The following is a 17584-nucleotide window of genomic DNA, read 5'->3' as shown; positions in this document are numbered from 1 at the left end:
TGACAACTTAAAATTTAGTATTTAAATTGTGGTAAAAAAAAAACAAAACAAAAAAAAAACAAGGATACAACTGCATTACATAGTTGAGGTTCTGTTAAAACAATTGACTGTATAAGAGAATTGGACCGAGTGAGTGTGATGTCACCCATAGAAAATTGCTTACATCTGGCTTCAACAAAATTCACTAATCATTTATTTCATTTTATTTTGTGGCAATGAATGTCACCATATTGGAGCCAAATGTCAACTGTGAGCTGTAAAAGGTTCCTGTTTATCTGAGTCATCGTTTCTATAGCAACCACTCTCACTAATCAGGAGTGAGCTTGTTGGAAGGCCACACCCCTGCCACTTGAAATTGGGCTCAGGAGAATTTGACATTTTGAATGCTTGACTTGGGGGCCAGCAAGTACCACATTTGTTCATCGAGGCATCTGATTGGTCAGTTAATAACTGGAAACAAATTGCAATAACGAAAATATATGGTGAGAAAAAAAATAGATTTAGCAAGAAAATGTTAAAAAGAGACAGGAGATCAAGAATGGTTATTCTGACAAATAGAATGACAGAGTCATAGCTGTTTATTTTTCAATAGAAGTCTATGGGATTTTGGCTTTCTGGAACCAGCAGATACTTCCTATTTTGGGGAGGGGGTAATTGGTCCAGTTCTCTCTATATACTGTCTATGAACTTAAAAAACTTTAAATAAAGCAAAAAAATTATATCAATATAATATTTTAATGTATCAGAGGCATTTCTCAATAGAAGTCAACAGGATTTTGGTTTTTTGGAACATGTGAGTACTTCCTGTTTGGAACGCCAGAGGAAGGGGATCCAGTTCTCATATACAGTCAATGGTTAAAACCATGTTTGGGATTAAGATCAAATTTTCAATAATACCCTTATGTGTCACCATATAATTAAAGGCCATCTGAAGGGCAAAAAAATACTCCAACACTAACAGAAACCAACAACACTACTACTAACTTGAAGAGATTTTGCTTCCAAACACTGAAAATGTCACAAAAGTGGCAATTACCAAAAACAAACCCTCACCTTCTGGTCACACATTACAAACAACACTGTGGAACAGCAATACCTGCTTGTTGAAATATATCAAATTGTAGCCTCTCAATCAGAACAAAGCATGAGGCGAAGAGAAACCTGTCCTTTCTGGCCAACAAATCGACATGTGAAAAGTCCCTTTGTGAGATTCTGATTTAATTTACCTGCTATCTTTCAGACAATTATTCTAGCAACAATAGAATAATTATTGCAGAAATATTTTTGTAAAGTAAAACTGGTTATTTGTACCCTTACAAATAAAATAAATCAAAAACTGCACATCAGCACTAGTGTCAAAACAAGAGGGAAAATCATCAAACAAGACTGTCAAGTTGCCACTTAAAAAAGGTTTATAAAGTTGGCTTTTTTGCTTCAAGTAAACACAAGAAGGTAATGGGCTCTAAACCATCTGGTACTCCTTCTGAATGAGCATTTCAAATGATTCATTACCAAAGTAAACAGCATCCTGTAAATAATGATAAAGAAAAACACTGTGAGGTAAATGATATTTTCTGCCATAAGTAGCTGGAATTTAACAGAAAATCCAGAATGTATGAAATGTTATTGGATTTTTACAACTAAAGTTAAATCTTTGATGTTTTTTTCTAATAAATGTACAATTTATTCAGTGTCTCGTTAGCAAAAATGCAACATTCTGTCTCCAATGTTGTGGTTTTGTGAGTCCTGCCCATCAAAAGCTGTTCTTGGAGCATGTGTGGATGCCCATGTGAAAGCAAGCAGTTTTGGTTAAGCATCCATCAAGTAAGACTACTAAAACACACGACTGAACTACAGCTCTGGTTATGTCCTGATTGAATATTTTGTGGATTTATATCATTGTTCCTCAGCTGTTTGTCCTAATTCTGTTTAATTAAAGAAGTCATGCCCAGTGCTAGCGACCTTAAAATAGCGAACATTTAAATAATTCATTTCTGTAATCTTCATTGAAGAAAACGTTTTTAAAACTAGATATATAGCATTACCTGCAATGATAGTGTGAATGCTGTGAGCTGAACTGAAGATGCTAGTTCTGATAGCTGCAGTTGCTGAAATTGATCATTAAAAACGCTGAAGCTACCAGCTGAAAACGCTGAAGCTGATAGCTAGCTAAAATATTAGCAAAATGCCAAATTAACCTAAAAAAAAAGAAAAAAAAAATCTAAAGTAGCCAAAACAGCTAGCATGTAGCTGAAATATTAGCTAAACTCCAAAATAGCCTTAAAAAACTGGGGGAAAAAAGCCAAAAATAGCCAAAAACAGCTGTTAAAATGTCTAATTTAGTCAAAACAACTAGCATAAGTCTAAAATATTTGCTAAACTCCAGGTTAGCCTAAAAAACTGAAAAAAGCCTAAATTAGCCAAAACAGCTAGCATGTAGCTAAAATATTCGCTAAACCCCAAAATAGCCTAAAAATCCTTAGTAAATGCAACAAAGCTAGCATAAAGAGAGCTGAATATTTTAATAGCTGAATGAGCTAAATAGATGAAAGCGCTATGGACATCCAAAAAATGTGCGGAAGAAAAATAACAAAAATAAAAGGTTAATTGTTTTTTGATAGTGTGTGGAGGGCCAAGCCAAATGTGGAGGTGGGCCGGGCGGGTCGTAGTTTGGGGACCCTTGCCTTAAAGGGATTAGGCAGGTTCTGCAGATATATGGATGGATTGGATACTCTGTCCAGTTCTCTCTCTGTACTGTCTATGGCTTCTACATAGAGTTCTCTTTTTTCTCCACACACACACTCTCAGACACACAATAGGGCTCCACAGAACTAGGGGTCAGCAGTGCAGTAAAAATCCACCTTGACATCTTTCCCTTCAATAAAATCATATCATATAGAAAAAACCATAAAAAGCAGATGAAAAATCTAAAACACAATTTCAAAAGTAAAGGCTGACATTATAACTCAGTGATGAGATCCTGCTGGGATGAGATGAGCAGATAGCAGGCGAGAGCACAACGGCATAAAAGGAAAAAAAGATGTCCGCGCTAGCAGGGATGAATTTAAAATCTATGATTACAACTTTATTTGACCTTTTTCTGCGAGTGGCTGCAGTATCAAGTGGTTCAAACATTAGCCTTGATTGCAGAGTTATTAAGGATCACCAGAACATTAAAGAGATTAGCCATGCAACATGTAGCAAAAATAAAATATTTATCGCGAGGGTCTTACGAATAACATTTTGTCCCTTGATCAGTCAGCTGTGACACGGGCTCTTGATGTCCATGCTGTGCTTTGTCAACTGTTGTTTGCAGCAGTGCTGCAAACACACGCTGATGGGATAATGTTGAAATGATCCACTTAAAAATGCCGGGATTTGAGCGAATGAGTCATCGCGGGAAACATATTCGCAAAATTACCATTCATCCTGTACGCATTTCAATTAGGCTAGCAAATAGTGGCCTTTTAGGTGGTATGCTTCATTTAATAAAGCCATCAAAAAAAGCACTTAAATCTGAATAATTGCCAGTTTCCAGGCAGAATTTTGCATTAATATAGATCCTGCCACATTTCTGCTGCTGCTGCTGCTGCTGCTGTTGGGTCTACTTTACAAATCAAACGCTCTTGCTTCATATATAAAGACACTCCAGTCTTGACCAATGTCTTTTATGCCTTGTTACACAGACCTCACATCCAGTATCTCACAAGACTCATCACACACTGCTGTCTCCCTGCCAGTCCAATCAGTCTGAGGTGTCTTTAATGGCCTCATCCCTTGTCAAAACAATGCTTCACTGAGTAGAAGGTGAGTGAGGGCAAATGAGCACCTGCGTCTGTTTCAAGTGGGAGGAATCGGCTCGTACTCCAAAGTGAAGCAGAAGGCTTTTCTCTGTGCTGAGAGCGGATTCATGCATCACTCCAACTGACAGCTGTTGCTTTTAAATTATAGAAAACGGTGGTGGTTTGCTAAAATCCCCGCTCTGTTGTGGTGGTACTCTCCGAAGTACGATGCTGCGCTGATGACTGGTTGATGGCCTCCATGGATCACATCACTCATCACAAAGAGAAGCAGGGGAGAAGGTGAAGAAGCTGCTTTCCATGCGCTACACCTGCGGTCTCCAACCTTTTTTTGGGTCACGGACTGATTTAATTTCAGATAATGTTCTCACGGATCAGCCTGTACGAAGCTGAAGTTGGTGTCCAGCAGGTTCTATCTGTCCATTTTATGGTTTCTATTTATGTATATATGGTCCTAAATTAAATCTAGTGTAAAAGGAGAGTTTAAAACTGTACATATTTTTCAGAGGATGAAAATAAAATAGTAATGTTATTTGTTTTCAACTTCATTTGCGGTGTAACATTAGAGTGAACACACACATTACTTAGACCAAGCTTGGTGAGGAACAATTGTCCCAATAGCATTTTCCAATAATGCTCCTAATATTTTTCTGTTAATCAAATTATTTTGCGCCATTAGTGGAAACTACAGGCGTAAATTAGTAAAGAATACTATAACTGTCCACAATACATCTTTTCATGTCCCTTGTTTTGAATAAATAAGCTTCTTTAATGCAGCTTTCATTTTCTTTAATGTCATTCGCTCTTCATCCTTCTTCTCACTGGCTCTTTTCTGAGCCAAGAACTTCCTAAAGACCCTTGTTTGTTTTTAGCAACTTAGCTAGCTCGGGGTTTTCAATGGGGCAATAACGTTTCAGGCTGGAATAGCAGATGTATGAAGACAAGTGTCCGAGGTGAATGACTTAACATGTAAAAAAGAAGTGAGTTAAGACTGATACAGTGTAGATAATCCAGTAATAAACCCTTTTCATAGTGACGTCAGACAAAATGGCGACAGGGCCAAAAAAGCAAATCGTTACTTCCGGTGTTTGGATTTAGAACGGTAAAGCTGACAGCTGCACGCTGTTTGACACAATTTTACATAAATAATAAAAGGTAACCTTACCAATTTCAAAAGAAAAATTTACAATATTTATTTAATTAATGTCCTGCCAAACTGTTTTATCACTTCCTCTCTTAGATCATTCACAAATTTAAATAAAAATTTGAATATGCCTTCAATCTTAGAGAGAAAATATCGACTTTTCATTTGAGCAAAAATATTTTAACGGCTTCTATTTTGGTTAATGTTATTTGCACGTATTTGAAGTGCGATCGAGCACAAAAGCTGATAGAAATTCATGTTGGCCACATTTCATACCTTCGGCAAAGACACACATCGCTGCATTGCCCGTGCGCATTTTAATCGCTTCCCAGGTTAAATGTACTTGTTGTTCTACATGATATTTTAGAGGATAATTGTAAATACAGGAATAGTTTGGTTCAATGAAAATGTTAAGAACAGCTATCAAGCCACATATTTCAAAATAAGAGCGGCCAAGTAAAAAAATAAATAAATAAAAATTTCTGGGCCCACGTATTTTATAACATTATGTGGAAAAAGTCACTTTCATATTTTTGACAACAGTTTCAATTAATGTGTTAATTTTTTACCTTTATTTTCTGACAGATTAGACAGTTATGATCAAAAGCAAAGAGGAGCGATGTTAGGACCTCAGCTCAGCTAAAAGCAGCTCACTGACTGCAGTAGAAAACATTGCAACAGTAATAAGTTTAACTTTCATGTCAGACACGATGGAATTGTCTGACTTCTGCTCTGTTTACAATGATTATGTGAGCACAGCAACTTTCAACTGGTCAGAAAATATCATGTGCAGCTTCACGTCTCATAGCAAAAGCTATTGCTAGCGTTAGCATTAGCATTAGCACAGATTATAAGAATAAAATCCAATTACCTAATCAAACAAGCAGCATTCAATTAAGTACTTGTAACTTTTTTCTAACTTTAAGCGGGTTGTCAGAGAGAAATTATCCACAATTCCTTTAATATCTCTGTGAGACAGACAGGACTACTGACATTTGTCTCTGATCTGTGAATGATCTAAGAGGAGAAAACAAGTACAACAAGATATTACATTTATACAATAAATATTGTACTAACTTCGGTTACACTTGGTTAGGTTACCTTTTATTATTTACGTAGAATATCTTTAATCAGCGTTCAGCCGTCAGCTTTGCCGTTCTAAACCATATACGCCGAAAGCTACTCTGCACACGACAGGTGATGTGTGACGTCACGTGAAATGGGTCTATTTTCCAAAAAGAAAAAAAAAAAGGTTAGAATCAAATTAGTAATAAAATGGAAATATTTTAAGTCTTATATATCTTTCTGTGCTGTTTGGGGACCAAATCTTTTCAAAACCTCTTTTAATTGTGGATTCTTCATTATTTGATTGCCTATAATCTAATAGAAAAGCTGATATGGTTTTACACTTTGAGGTTTATTTCATCCAAAAAAAAAAAAAAAAATCAAAAAAGGAAATCTAAGTGCTGTACACATTTGAGACATTTTTACTTAGTAAACAAAATTCAAACAATTCTAAAATAAACAAGTGTAATATATATTACAGGTGCTGACTCAGCATTTTTGTAGCATGTGAAAGGAAAAAAATGTCTACACTAAAAGTAAATGGAAATTTAGAGGTTAATCTCTTCTTTATTTTGAAATTTATATAAAATGTTATTTAGTTATATCCATATATAATACTAATCTCCATCGAATATTAGCCCTAGCTAGCCAAACTTTCTGCAGCTCTTCTGTGACCCGGACCAGACTTAGGAGAGTATAGAGAAATAGTAAAGATAGATAATGCTTTTCACCGTCTTTCTGTGTCAACTTGATTTTTTATAAATAACATAGCAATCATCTCCAACAACGATACATGCAGGCCTTCTCTCTCGCAGAAAATGTCTATCCTGCGGATCCCAAATTTTCGTCTTTCCTTCTTTTAATTAACAACATTAACATGAATTCCATTTGCATAATGTCTGCTTGGAGGCTGCGTTGGCACATCTCAAAGAATGAGCAGCTGTCTTACACTTGGATTTTTTTTTTTTTTTTACCAATCAACTGGCCAGCTAAAGCAGAATAGGTCGTTTTTTATGAAAGGCATCAACTGAATTTATGCATGAGACAGGAATAAATTGTAAGTTTTACTAAGAGAGTGAGAAGAGGGTGGTAAAAAGAATGTAATTAAGTTGATAAACTTTTCTAAAAAATAAGGAATTGAGGAACTTTCAGTGAGAAATTTGAAACGATTTGCTTGGAGGAGAAAGTTTTTCATTGAATGATATATAATTGTTAGACAGCTAGGGTGCCAAAAATGATCTCCATGGTCAGAACTATCAACACAGACACAGTATCTGGCGGCTTTAACACCACACAAGTAAAAATACATCTTAAGTAGGACTTGACGAAGACGACACAGAGCCCGTGGTGTTCATCCGGCCTCAAAAACTCCCCAGATACCAGGCTGCCAGGCCGTGATGGGATCCGTGGGAAGCAAGCCCGATCCTCACAGACCCTCTCCCACAAAGCCACAGGGCCTAAAGGAAGTGTATGATTTGTATGCTTTGCAACAGGAGAGGAATCAAAGTGCTGCCAGGTTGGTGACCTTGTCTTTAATAATAGATGAATGGTGACAACCGAAAGAGAGGAACTCAGAGTGAGACAGGGACTGAGGAAAGCGCACAGATAGACAGAAAGGGAGAAAAAAGTTCAAAAGAGGTAAAGAAAAAAGCAGTGCATGCCATTTGACACAGTGGGGAAAAGAATGTCTGACACAAATTGCACTGAGAGAGAAAAAAAAACTGAAAAAATGGAGCCAAACAAAAGTGCATTAGAGAGCAACTGTGAGAAAATGTTATGATTTCAGACAGAAGGGAGCGACAGAACGGGGAAGAAACAAATGTGTAATGAGGAAAAATGAGACTCAGACACAAAGAGAGGAGAGAAGTGACACTGAGAGAGAAGAGAGCACAAATGAGAGGAGAGGTGAGTGACTTGTTGGTGGAGCTTCGTCGGAGCTCTGATGGAGAAGCTTTCTGAAACAAATCCACTTTAAGAAAAAAAGGAGGTAAAAACTTGACTTTAAGTTGATGTATTTAATAATAATGTTTTTTTTATAACCGCTTTCCTACAAACACATTCACGTGCATTCCACACAATCACCCACCTCAACATTAAATCTTGAGGGTGATGGAGCCAGCAACTCTGGGACAAACACATTTATCTGCTACTGACGAGTGCGAGAACTTTTCACGGTATGTTAGTTTTAGGAAAAGTAGAACCAAAAGAAGAAAAGAAAAAAGGTGTTTATTCTTAGGGCTTGTTCCTTTTTGACAGGTAGAGTATTTCAAGGACGACAAATTAGTTTCTCTTGTTCTGACAGCCTTTCAGACCACCAAAGTATATCGGACAGAAAAAAAAAAATAAATCAAAGCTTGAGAGGGATTGTTCACCATTCCCTACCACCCACCACGCCCACCAAAGCTCTGCTCCGCCAAAGCCCTAATCCCACTCTGGTCCCATATCTTGAGCTTTGCGGTACCTTACTGAGCAATGCTGCAATCTGCTTTGACATGCTTCTCTGTGTTGTGCCCCGCAACTCTCTAAAGGGCCCCACATGACCTGTTGAGTCAAATTGGCCACCACCGTGAAGGAGAAACGCCATGGCAACAATGTTATTTCGATTTTTTTTTTTTTTTTTGCTTGCCTGAAGCCAATAAAAATGTCAAATCTTATCTAGATTATCTCTACCAAGTCCGGTGTTGGTAGATACCATTTTGATTTTTTTTTTAAACATTTTAAGAACATGTAAAGCACACTGACTGTAAACTTAATCCACTCCTGTAGGTCACAGGTCAACTCCATAAGAACATTAAATATGTCAGACATGATTTTGTGGGTTTCACATCTATAAACTCTCAAAAAAAAGCAAAAAAAAAAAAAAGCAGAGAGCTCCCATAAGGGAAGGAATTAACATTACGAAGAAGAAACTTGCCCCAAAGCTTAAGATTCAGTTCCATCCTTGTAAAATTCCATAAAGCACTTAGTGCCTAAATCATTTAGTACATGTCTGACTCCCTGTCAGTATACCAATCAGACCTGTCAGATCCACCACATGAAGGTCTTTAACTGACTCCAGGATCATATCCAAGTCTGCTGAGGCAGCCTGTAACTGCATTCAGTTACAGGCTGCCTGCAGACCTGCAGTCTGTCAGAATTCAACCCTACACTTCAGTTTTTTTCTCACTTTTCACTACTCATTTTTTTCTGTGTGTGAGCATATCTGTAACTCCTCATCAAAAATTCTCTCAAAACAATCCAAAGGTAGAAACAGCAGGGGTCTAAGAGAAATCTAATCAGCACTTTTGCTCCATTAGCTACCAGACTCAATACTTTCTATGCTTAATATGAAAACATCTTTGACTCTCAACCGGCTGCCTGCTGTGCGCTGATGCGGTGTGGGCGACTACAAGTTTCAAAGATCACTTTCAATTAAACTGCACTAAATGAAACAGCTACTGAGAAATCAATTAAACACATAGATAAACCTTTTATTCTCTTTAAATACGTGTTGGATTCAAAGCGTTTTATAGATAGGTTGAGAAATCACGCAGATGTGTGCAATCAATTTGTTAAGGAGAGGAGGATTATCTTTATGATCAAATGTTATGGAGCCCTGCATGAGTGTTGTCTGTGATTTAATGTTTTATGACATGTTGAATATTTTTGAGTACTGTATTTTTATATAGGGCCCACCATCAATAAATGGTCTATTTTTAAACTTATGTCATATGAAGCGAGACGAGAGTCACAGATGAATCTATCAGTCAGTCTTCATTTACTGTGTTTATAGTTATTCCTGCGCTTGTTTTTAACATGCTAGACATTAGCCATATTAGCATATCAAATTCACAATATCTGTACCTCCCAACCTTTTTTACAAAACGTAAAAACATACTAATTCCCCTAAAAGTTAATGTAAGTATGCTGACTCCAAACCTTATTTGTAACACGTAAAAAATAGAACAGTCCAATATCGCTGCATGTTAGCTATTCATAATCTCTGTAACTCCCAACCTTGTATGAAACAAGTAAAAAAAAAATAATAATAAGACTGATAACGCATAAACAAATGTTACTGTAACTATGCTGACTCCCAATTTAGTTAATAACAGAAAAAAAACAGATACCACAAACCATTAGCTATGTTAGCAAGAAACGTGTTAGAAACAGTTTCTCTACATGTTAGCTGCATTAGCGTATTAACAAAACATAAACATGTGTAACATGTAACAAAAAGGACTGATATCGCTAAAACAAACGCTACTGAGACTACGCTAACTCCTACCTTATTAGTAAATGTCAAAAAAACACGTCCAATACTGTTATATGCTAGCGTGTTAGCATATTAACAATACCTGTAACTCACAATCCTGTCTGCACCATGTAAAAAAACAAACTGATATTGCTAAAAGAAGCATCACTGTGACTACGCTAACTCCCTGCCTTGTTTGTAATACGTTAAAAAAAAAAAAAAAAAAAAAAAAACACTTCAACACCGCAATGTTAGCCACATTAGGATATACACAAAAAAACAAAAATTTGCAAGCAACATGTAAAAAAATAGAATGATATCGCTGAAATAAACATTACTGTAACTACGCTAAGATCTGGCCTTGTTAGTAAAACATTAAAAAAAAACAGTCCAATACTGTTACGTGTTTACCGCATTAGCGTATTCACAAAACATCCAAATGTGTAACACATAACAAAACAGACGGATATCGCTAAAACATATGTCTATGCTAACTCCAACCTTGTTAGTTAACGTGAAAAAAACCATCCAATACTGTTACATGCTAGCCGTGTTAGCATATTAATAATACCTGTAACTCACAATCCTGTCTGCAACATGTAAAAAAAAAAAGCAGACTGATATTGCTAAAACAAAATTTACTGTGACTATGCTAACTCCCTACTTTGTAACGCAAAAAACAAACTCTTCAACACCGCTATGTTAGCGTATTCACAAAATATCAAAGCAATAAGAAAAAAAAAACAGACTGATATAGCTAAAACAGACATTACTGACTACACTAACTCCCTATCAACAGTACTACATGCTAGCCGCATTAGCCTATTCACAGCATAATGTGTTAGCAAGTCTTAAAAACAACAGACAGACATTTGACGGAGTTCTCTGTGTCTCAAAACTACTTCTACATCAGTAAACACAACCAGAATTGATTAAATATATTTGTCTCTGTCTCTCTTATAAGGTGCACAGTCACTTTTTGAAGAAAAAGTTTTTTTAGTAGTTATAAGTGCAGGAAATACTTATTTGATGTTTGTCATGAAAATCAGAAGTAGTCATAAGTGGTTGTAAAATGATTGACATCATATTTACAATCCCAGCATTTTTACTCTCACTGTTTTAGGTGTTTTTAACATTTTCTTGTGGCATATTTTAACGATGAAGCACAATATATAACTAAAGTTAAGCTTTAAGTGGACTTATAATTCATTCTTTGTTCAAATCATTGTGTATCAGTGGCAGAAAAAAAAGCAGTTGGAAAAAGCATGTAGCTGTGATGGAGAAGCTACAATCAGCACGCCATAAGTGTCCTGCTCCACTCCATCCAGTAAGCTAGCAGGATGGATCATGGTAAGTAGGGGCAGGCTTACTCTGCCCTAACAGTCCTGTCCACAACTCAGAGCCAAATTTCTGATGAACTCCTGCTGTTCTGCAGCAACTATGTCCTGGAAAGTGACACAAGTTTTTTGATTTGGGCTAAAAATGGCGTAGTCATAATTAAAAGACCACTGGGAATGTTTTTACAAAAGATCAAAAGATGATCGGACTGGGACTGGGCTCTCCAGAGGACAAAACAGTGGTCATAACAGTGTTAGGACTGTATGAACTGTGATCTCATTATGACAATATTTCCACCAGAAACGTCGCCTTAATGAGACACACAAAGATACTTTGTTCAGCAGAGCTTCCCACTGTACTAAATGAGCTAAATTTATAAGTAAAAATGATCAACTATTAATGCTAAACTTTGCATGGAGATGAAAAATCAACATTTAGGAAAAATACATTTCACCTTTATCGTCATTTTTTTGTGCAATCTTGCATTTTGATTTGCAAGCATATTTTTTTAAACAATCCAGAGAATCAACAGACCAAGCTAACATGCTATTTCAGCATTCTGATCAGAAAAAGCTCACCCCTCACTGGATCATTTCCCTGATGGAGAAAATACCTCCTGGACATTTCTGCTTTGTTTTTACATATTTTCAGGGTTCACCGAGAAGTTCAACATCAATTTACTCGACACAAAAGACATTTTCCAGGTCATGCCCACCGTCATTTTATCTATTTTGTTTTTTAATCCCAACGTGATGCTCCTCACTCACCTTTATAGTTGATTTTAAATCCTATAGATCCAACACTCTCATCGGATTGAAGATGCAGCCACATCTGGTGGGTCATGCTCACGATCAGGTCAGGCACAAAGCTACCCGACAGGCTGAGGAACAGAAATGCAGAACTCTTACAATCATTTCAAAGGATGGAGACCATATGATTTGACTAAGCAATGATAACTGTAATCAAATTCACAGTCTTTGCCAAAATGGAAACATTTGTTGGGTAAAAATGAATTGGAAAAAAAAACTATTTTTATACAAAAAACAAAAAATTCTAACAAAACACACACGGTTCACTCTTAGTTTTTGCTCCTTTGTGCTAAGGTTTACCACTTAAGTCGCCATGGCTGCCTTATCATCCATCCATCTTCAGAATCTGCTGGATCTCTTTTGAGGTCACTGGGTTGCTGGAGCCTATCCCAGCTAACGTAGGACAAAAGCTGGGTACACTCTGAACAGGTAGCCAGTCTGTTTCAGACTCCCATTCACACCTTGGGGGAATTTACAGTCACCAATTAACCTATGAAGCACTAACCACTGCGCCACCGCACAAACCGGCTACCTCACCATACCGTTCCAATCAGGCTAAGTGTGCACAATGAGGAAGAAAACAAAACAGTATTATCTGTTGCTCAGATGGCTTTGACATTGAACATGTTAAATTTGGCGTGAAGAGTTTAACAGACTGACACTATCACTGCTGCTTAAAAGAACAGCTGGTCAATCTGGTTGTGCATTGAATGTTGAAGCTTACAATCTGCTTCATATCACTGATCGCCTTTTTTTGTGGTGAAAACACACCCTTCTTCATTTAGAAAAGAAACATGAAGGAAAACACATCGAGCATTTTGTCATGTGTGCAAATTCTGCTGCTGTACTTGAGTTAGACTGCTGTTGTGTGCAATTTAGACGTCTGGTTGGCAAATGAAAAGAAAAACTGACATACTTACACTTGTAAGATTGTAGTAGGATCTCCCACTTCTCCCCCGTCTCCAATAGTTAAAGTGTCATAGGCTATTTCCAGGTCAAACTCTTCAAAGTTGATCTGAATCACCTACAAACACAAATCCCAAACATTATTGGTTGAATTTTGGAAGAAGTCATTAAAAATAGCTTTAAGTTGTAGAGCAACATTACATGATGCAAAACGTTCTACCTGTACATGGATACATTGTATTTTAAATGTTATTTACTCAAGACAAAACGTGTTTTCAACAAAATGGCATATTTCTCCTGATGGAGGACATATGTTCAATTCAATTTTTATTTCTCAGGGACCGTGCATGTTAAAAGCATTGCATGCAATAAGCCAGAATTAGCCCAGTGGCTATTTTTTATCTGGACAGAAGTTAAAATTGTCAACATCAAAAACTGAAAACAACAAATCAATAAAAATAGTATACAATCAAAATATAATTATAAGACAATCACTGAAAGCACCATCTGATAAAAATACATATATTAAAAATTTCAGAATATGTTAAGGGGGCATATAAAGAAAAAAGACGAGGGTATATATAAAGAAAACAAAACTTATTTGCATTTTTTTCATATTTTTTTATTCAAAACACTATGAATCAGGAGCAAATGAAAGCAATGCTGCCAGAAAAAGAGCATATTTGTGGCGTAGAAGCAACAAACGTCCCTGCCCCGCATCATTCCAATGCATCCACTTGTGGTCGACTAGATCCGTGTACCTCCAAGTTTTCCTAGTTTGAGTTGGCATCTGGTTCAAAACTATACGGCTGGATAGGTCTGATATTGTAATGCTAGGTTGGAGCTGTGAGGGGCTGTAAGCCAGTGGGAGACAGTTCTAGTGAAGAGATTATGGGAAATGGGTGCAGGCTTACTTCCGTGCCTACACACCCGCCAACATCTCACAGGTGGATTTCTAATGAACTCCTACTAAAAATACGTTCTAGAAAATGACACAGGTTCATTTATTTGGGCTAAGAGTGGCATGGTCATAATTAAAAGACCCTTGAGGACAGTTTGAAAATAGATCAAAAGATGAGATGAGTAATGCTGACTTTTATTTTGAAAAAAATCTTTATTTTTTATTTTTTTTGTATTTTTGAAACAATTTATCGTCTACTTTTTTTTAATCATGCGTGTATCTGTCATCAAAGATTTAAAAAAAAACTAATAAATCTTGACCACAAAAACAATAGACTGAATTACTCCAAACATACAAAAAAAAAGATTAAAAAAATCAGATTTTCTCATGGATCAAACAGGAGGAAAAGACAAGCTACACCTATGCTCGGCCCTTGAAGCTCCGTAGATGAGCAAGTAGTTTAAAAAATCTGATGAGGAATTATTAAACCAGACTATCTGATTCATCCATGACCAGAGAGAAATACATTTGGCAAAGGAAAAGATAGAATGGGGGGAGGATTGATTGAGAGAGAGGGAAGAAGACGGAGGCATATTGGAAGAGGCGAGGAAAGAGGAACGGAGGGTAATAATGAGAACAACTTTGATGCTCGGAAAGTACCGGAATATTTCAGACTTAAATTTTGACTTGATCCTCGGGGGAATATTAAATCCTTGCTCAGACCCCCTCCCCTCTTTCCTTTTGCTCTCCTAATGAGAAATTTTCACATATTCACACAAATAGCTGCTGGACCACATATGCATTATGCAAATCCATATCACCGTATTTTATTTTATAGCCAATACTTAAACTAACTTGAAACAAATTTAAACCTTTTACCTTCCCAAACTCTTCTCTGAACCTATGAAGATATAAATAATCTATTGCAGCTGCTAAGAAAGTCAGAAATAGGTTTTACTTCACTTTTCGTGTTGATGCATGTGAACAGACACATCTGAAAATAAAAATAAGATGAAAATATTATGATATAATCCTTATTAGCTTATGCCCCAATGTTGACATTCTTTCAACTACTGTAACTCTTCCACCGTTTACGCTATTAAACTGATTCCAGTGGATTCTGAAGGGGAGAAAAGCAGCTTTTAGCTAAGGATGGGAGTATAGATACCAAGGTTTTTATGTGTGCATTAATTTCTGATAATGCACACATTGAAGGGCATTATCCCACTTATACAATAGACCTTGACAAAACAAATAAAAAATTACTTAATTTTTAGTTCTTTATTATTACTATTTTTTTGGTTTAGATAGCTTTTTCACAGAAAGCGACAAGTTGTCATGATAACATGACAACATGACGCTTTAACTTTGACTTACAGGATTTACACTTGCATTATTGCAGATAATGCAAGTGTAAATCTAGTTAAAATATTGCTTTTTTTAATTAATCAAAATGAATGAAACCTATTACAAAACCCATAGGCTCATTTTAGCTTGGAAGTTACTTTCTAATTTATTACAGTCTATTTTTTTTTTTTTGTCAAGATGCTGGCTCTCACTTCAGTAAACAGAAGTTTTAGACAAACCTTGAAGCCCTGTCAAATACAGGCATCTAAATAAATGTTTTATGGGCTGGAGCAGAAAAAAACCCTTGTGAAGAATTGTGCAATGCTACGTCTGTGGTTTTTGTTAGGAATCCATTCGCCTTTCTTAGTTTTTTTTGCATCACTGAAAATCTTTCCAGACTCCCGTGCTTTAGTTCATATTTACTAATACTGATAAAAGGAGCTGTGGCACTGTTTCAAAGCTGCTGACAGTCACCGGAGCATTTGAAGTACAAAAAACAAACAAAAAAAGTGTCGATCTTTTTTTTTTTTTTTTAGCGTACAAAAAAATCCTGTGGTGAGTAGGAATGCCATGAGAACTGATACCACCTGTTTTGTCAAAATCCTGACAATTTGACAGCACTTGTTTCTTTGTAATCCCAAAATAACCAACAGATGCTGGAGTTCCTGAAATGTCAACAATAAAAGTTGCAATCATTTGATGTGATTTGAAGCAAAAACAGGAGTTGTACGGGGAAATCTTTTGCATTTGAGTAAAATAATCAGAGGCGAGTTGTGCTTTGTCAGTAGGTGTCAAATTATATCAAATTAAACTTTAAACCTGGATAATTAAAAGGAAAAATACTCAGAAATGCAAAAATGAAATGATTTCTTATTACATTTGTTCTCTTTCATAAGAAAAATGTCACATATACATGTTAAAACCTAAAAAAAACATGATTTCCATCAGAGGAGGACTTTAACAATGATTGCAGATTTGATGTACTGTATGTTTATCAGAACAAATATACACATATATCCTTGAGACACTTTTTCTGTAGAAAAAGTTCCCTTCACCACTGTGGAGCAGTATGCTCTGCACAGATTGTTCAACCTCTGACCCTATTTGTCAATGTATCTTTGAGCAAGACATTGAACCCCAATGAACTTTGCTCTCGGTGGCCCGGTATTGCAGCTATGTGTGTGTGATGGGTGAATGTGGCTGTGAAGTACTCTGGGTCTTAAAAAAATTGAAATGTTTCGTAAGCATACACACCATGTATCTTTTGCTCTTTTTTTAACATCTCAGTTCCAATTTTTCATGTTACAATAAACCAAGAAACACAAAAAGAAAGATTTTTTATTTCTAAAATGTAGTTGTTGCTTTAGATGTATTTCGTTTTGATTTCTTGTTAGTATTCTTTGGTTTGTTATCAATAGTTGTTTCTACTCTGATGACATAAATGCACAAGAATATATATATATATATATATATATATATAGCTTTGACAGCATAAAATCATTAAGACCAACAGAACTGTGGGAGGAAAAATGAAAAAGAGACATAAAAAAAATCTATAAATGAATACATGTGCAAATATGAGAATATCTTATTAGAAAGGACTGATAATAGCTAGTTGGTTGTAGGAGTCAGAAATAACAGTCTTAAGTCAGAATAAAACTGGGAGAACTCTCAAGCAAAGTGAAGGAAATCAAGACTCTGAGACTCTGTTTTTTTCCATAGTTTATACCTGGATAGATCATTTCCAGAGTAACTTAATGTCAACATACTTCTAAATACAATTAGTCTATTACTACAACATTTTTGTCTTTAAATGTGTTGCTCACTCATTAATCAGAGCAATAAAGTTAATTTCAACAAGATCTTAAAGGAAATCCCACATGAACTCATTGTTATATAAATTTGGACTTTAAACATGAACTCAAGTCTATTAAATTAATAACTTCACTAAATTTCCCCTTGAGCATACATGAACTACACATTCATACTGTAATACACATTTTTTAATATATATATATATATATATATATATATATATAT

At 35.9% G+C, this 17584-nt stretch overlaps 1 protein-coding gene across 1 annotated transcript in view; it reads right to left on the bottom strand.

The window, feature by feature from the left end:
- Positions 1–17584, bottom strand: part of csmd3b (CUB and Sushi multiple domains 3b) — a gene marked incomplete in the record, with an annotated part of 423353 nt that overhangs the window by 120289 nt on the left and 285480 nt on the right. The window contains 2 exon segments of the mRNA XM_024295326.2: positions 12349–12461; positions 13311–13414. Coding sequence (XP_024151094.1) covers positions 12349–12461; positions 13311–13414 — 217 coding nt within the window.

This window comes from Oryzias melastigma, linkage group LG11 (assembly GCF_002922805.2).
Source record: "Oryzias melastigma strain HK-1 linkage group LG11, ASM292280v2, whole genome shotgun sequence".
NCBI classification, from domain to species: domain Eukaryota; kingdom Metazoa; phylum Chordata; class Actinopteri; order Beloniformes; family Adrianichthyidae; genus Oryzias; species Oryzias melastigma.
Note: the sequence above shows the minus strand (reverse complement) of the source record. Positions and strands in the feature narration are given on the sequence as shown.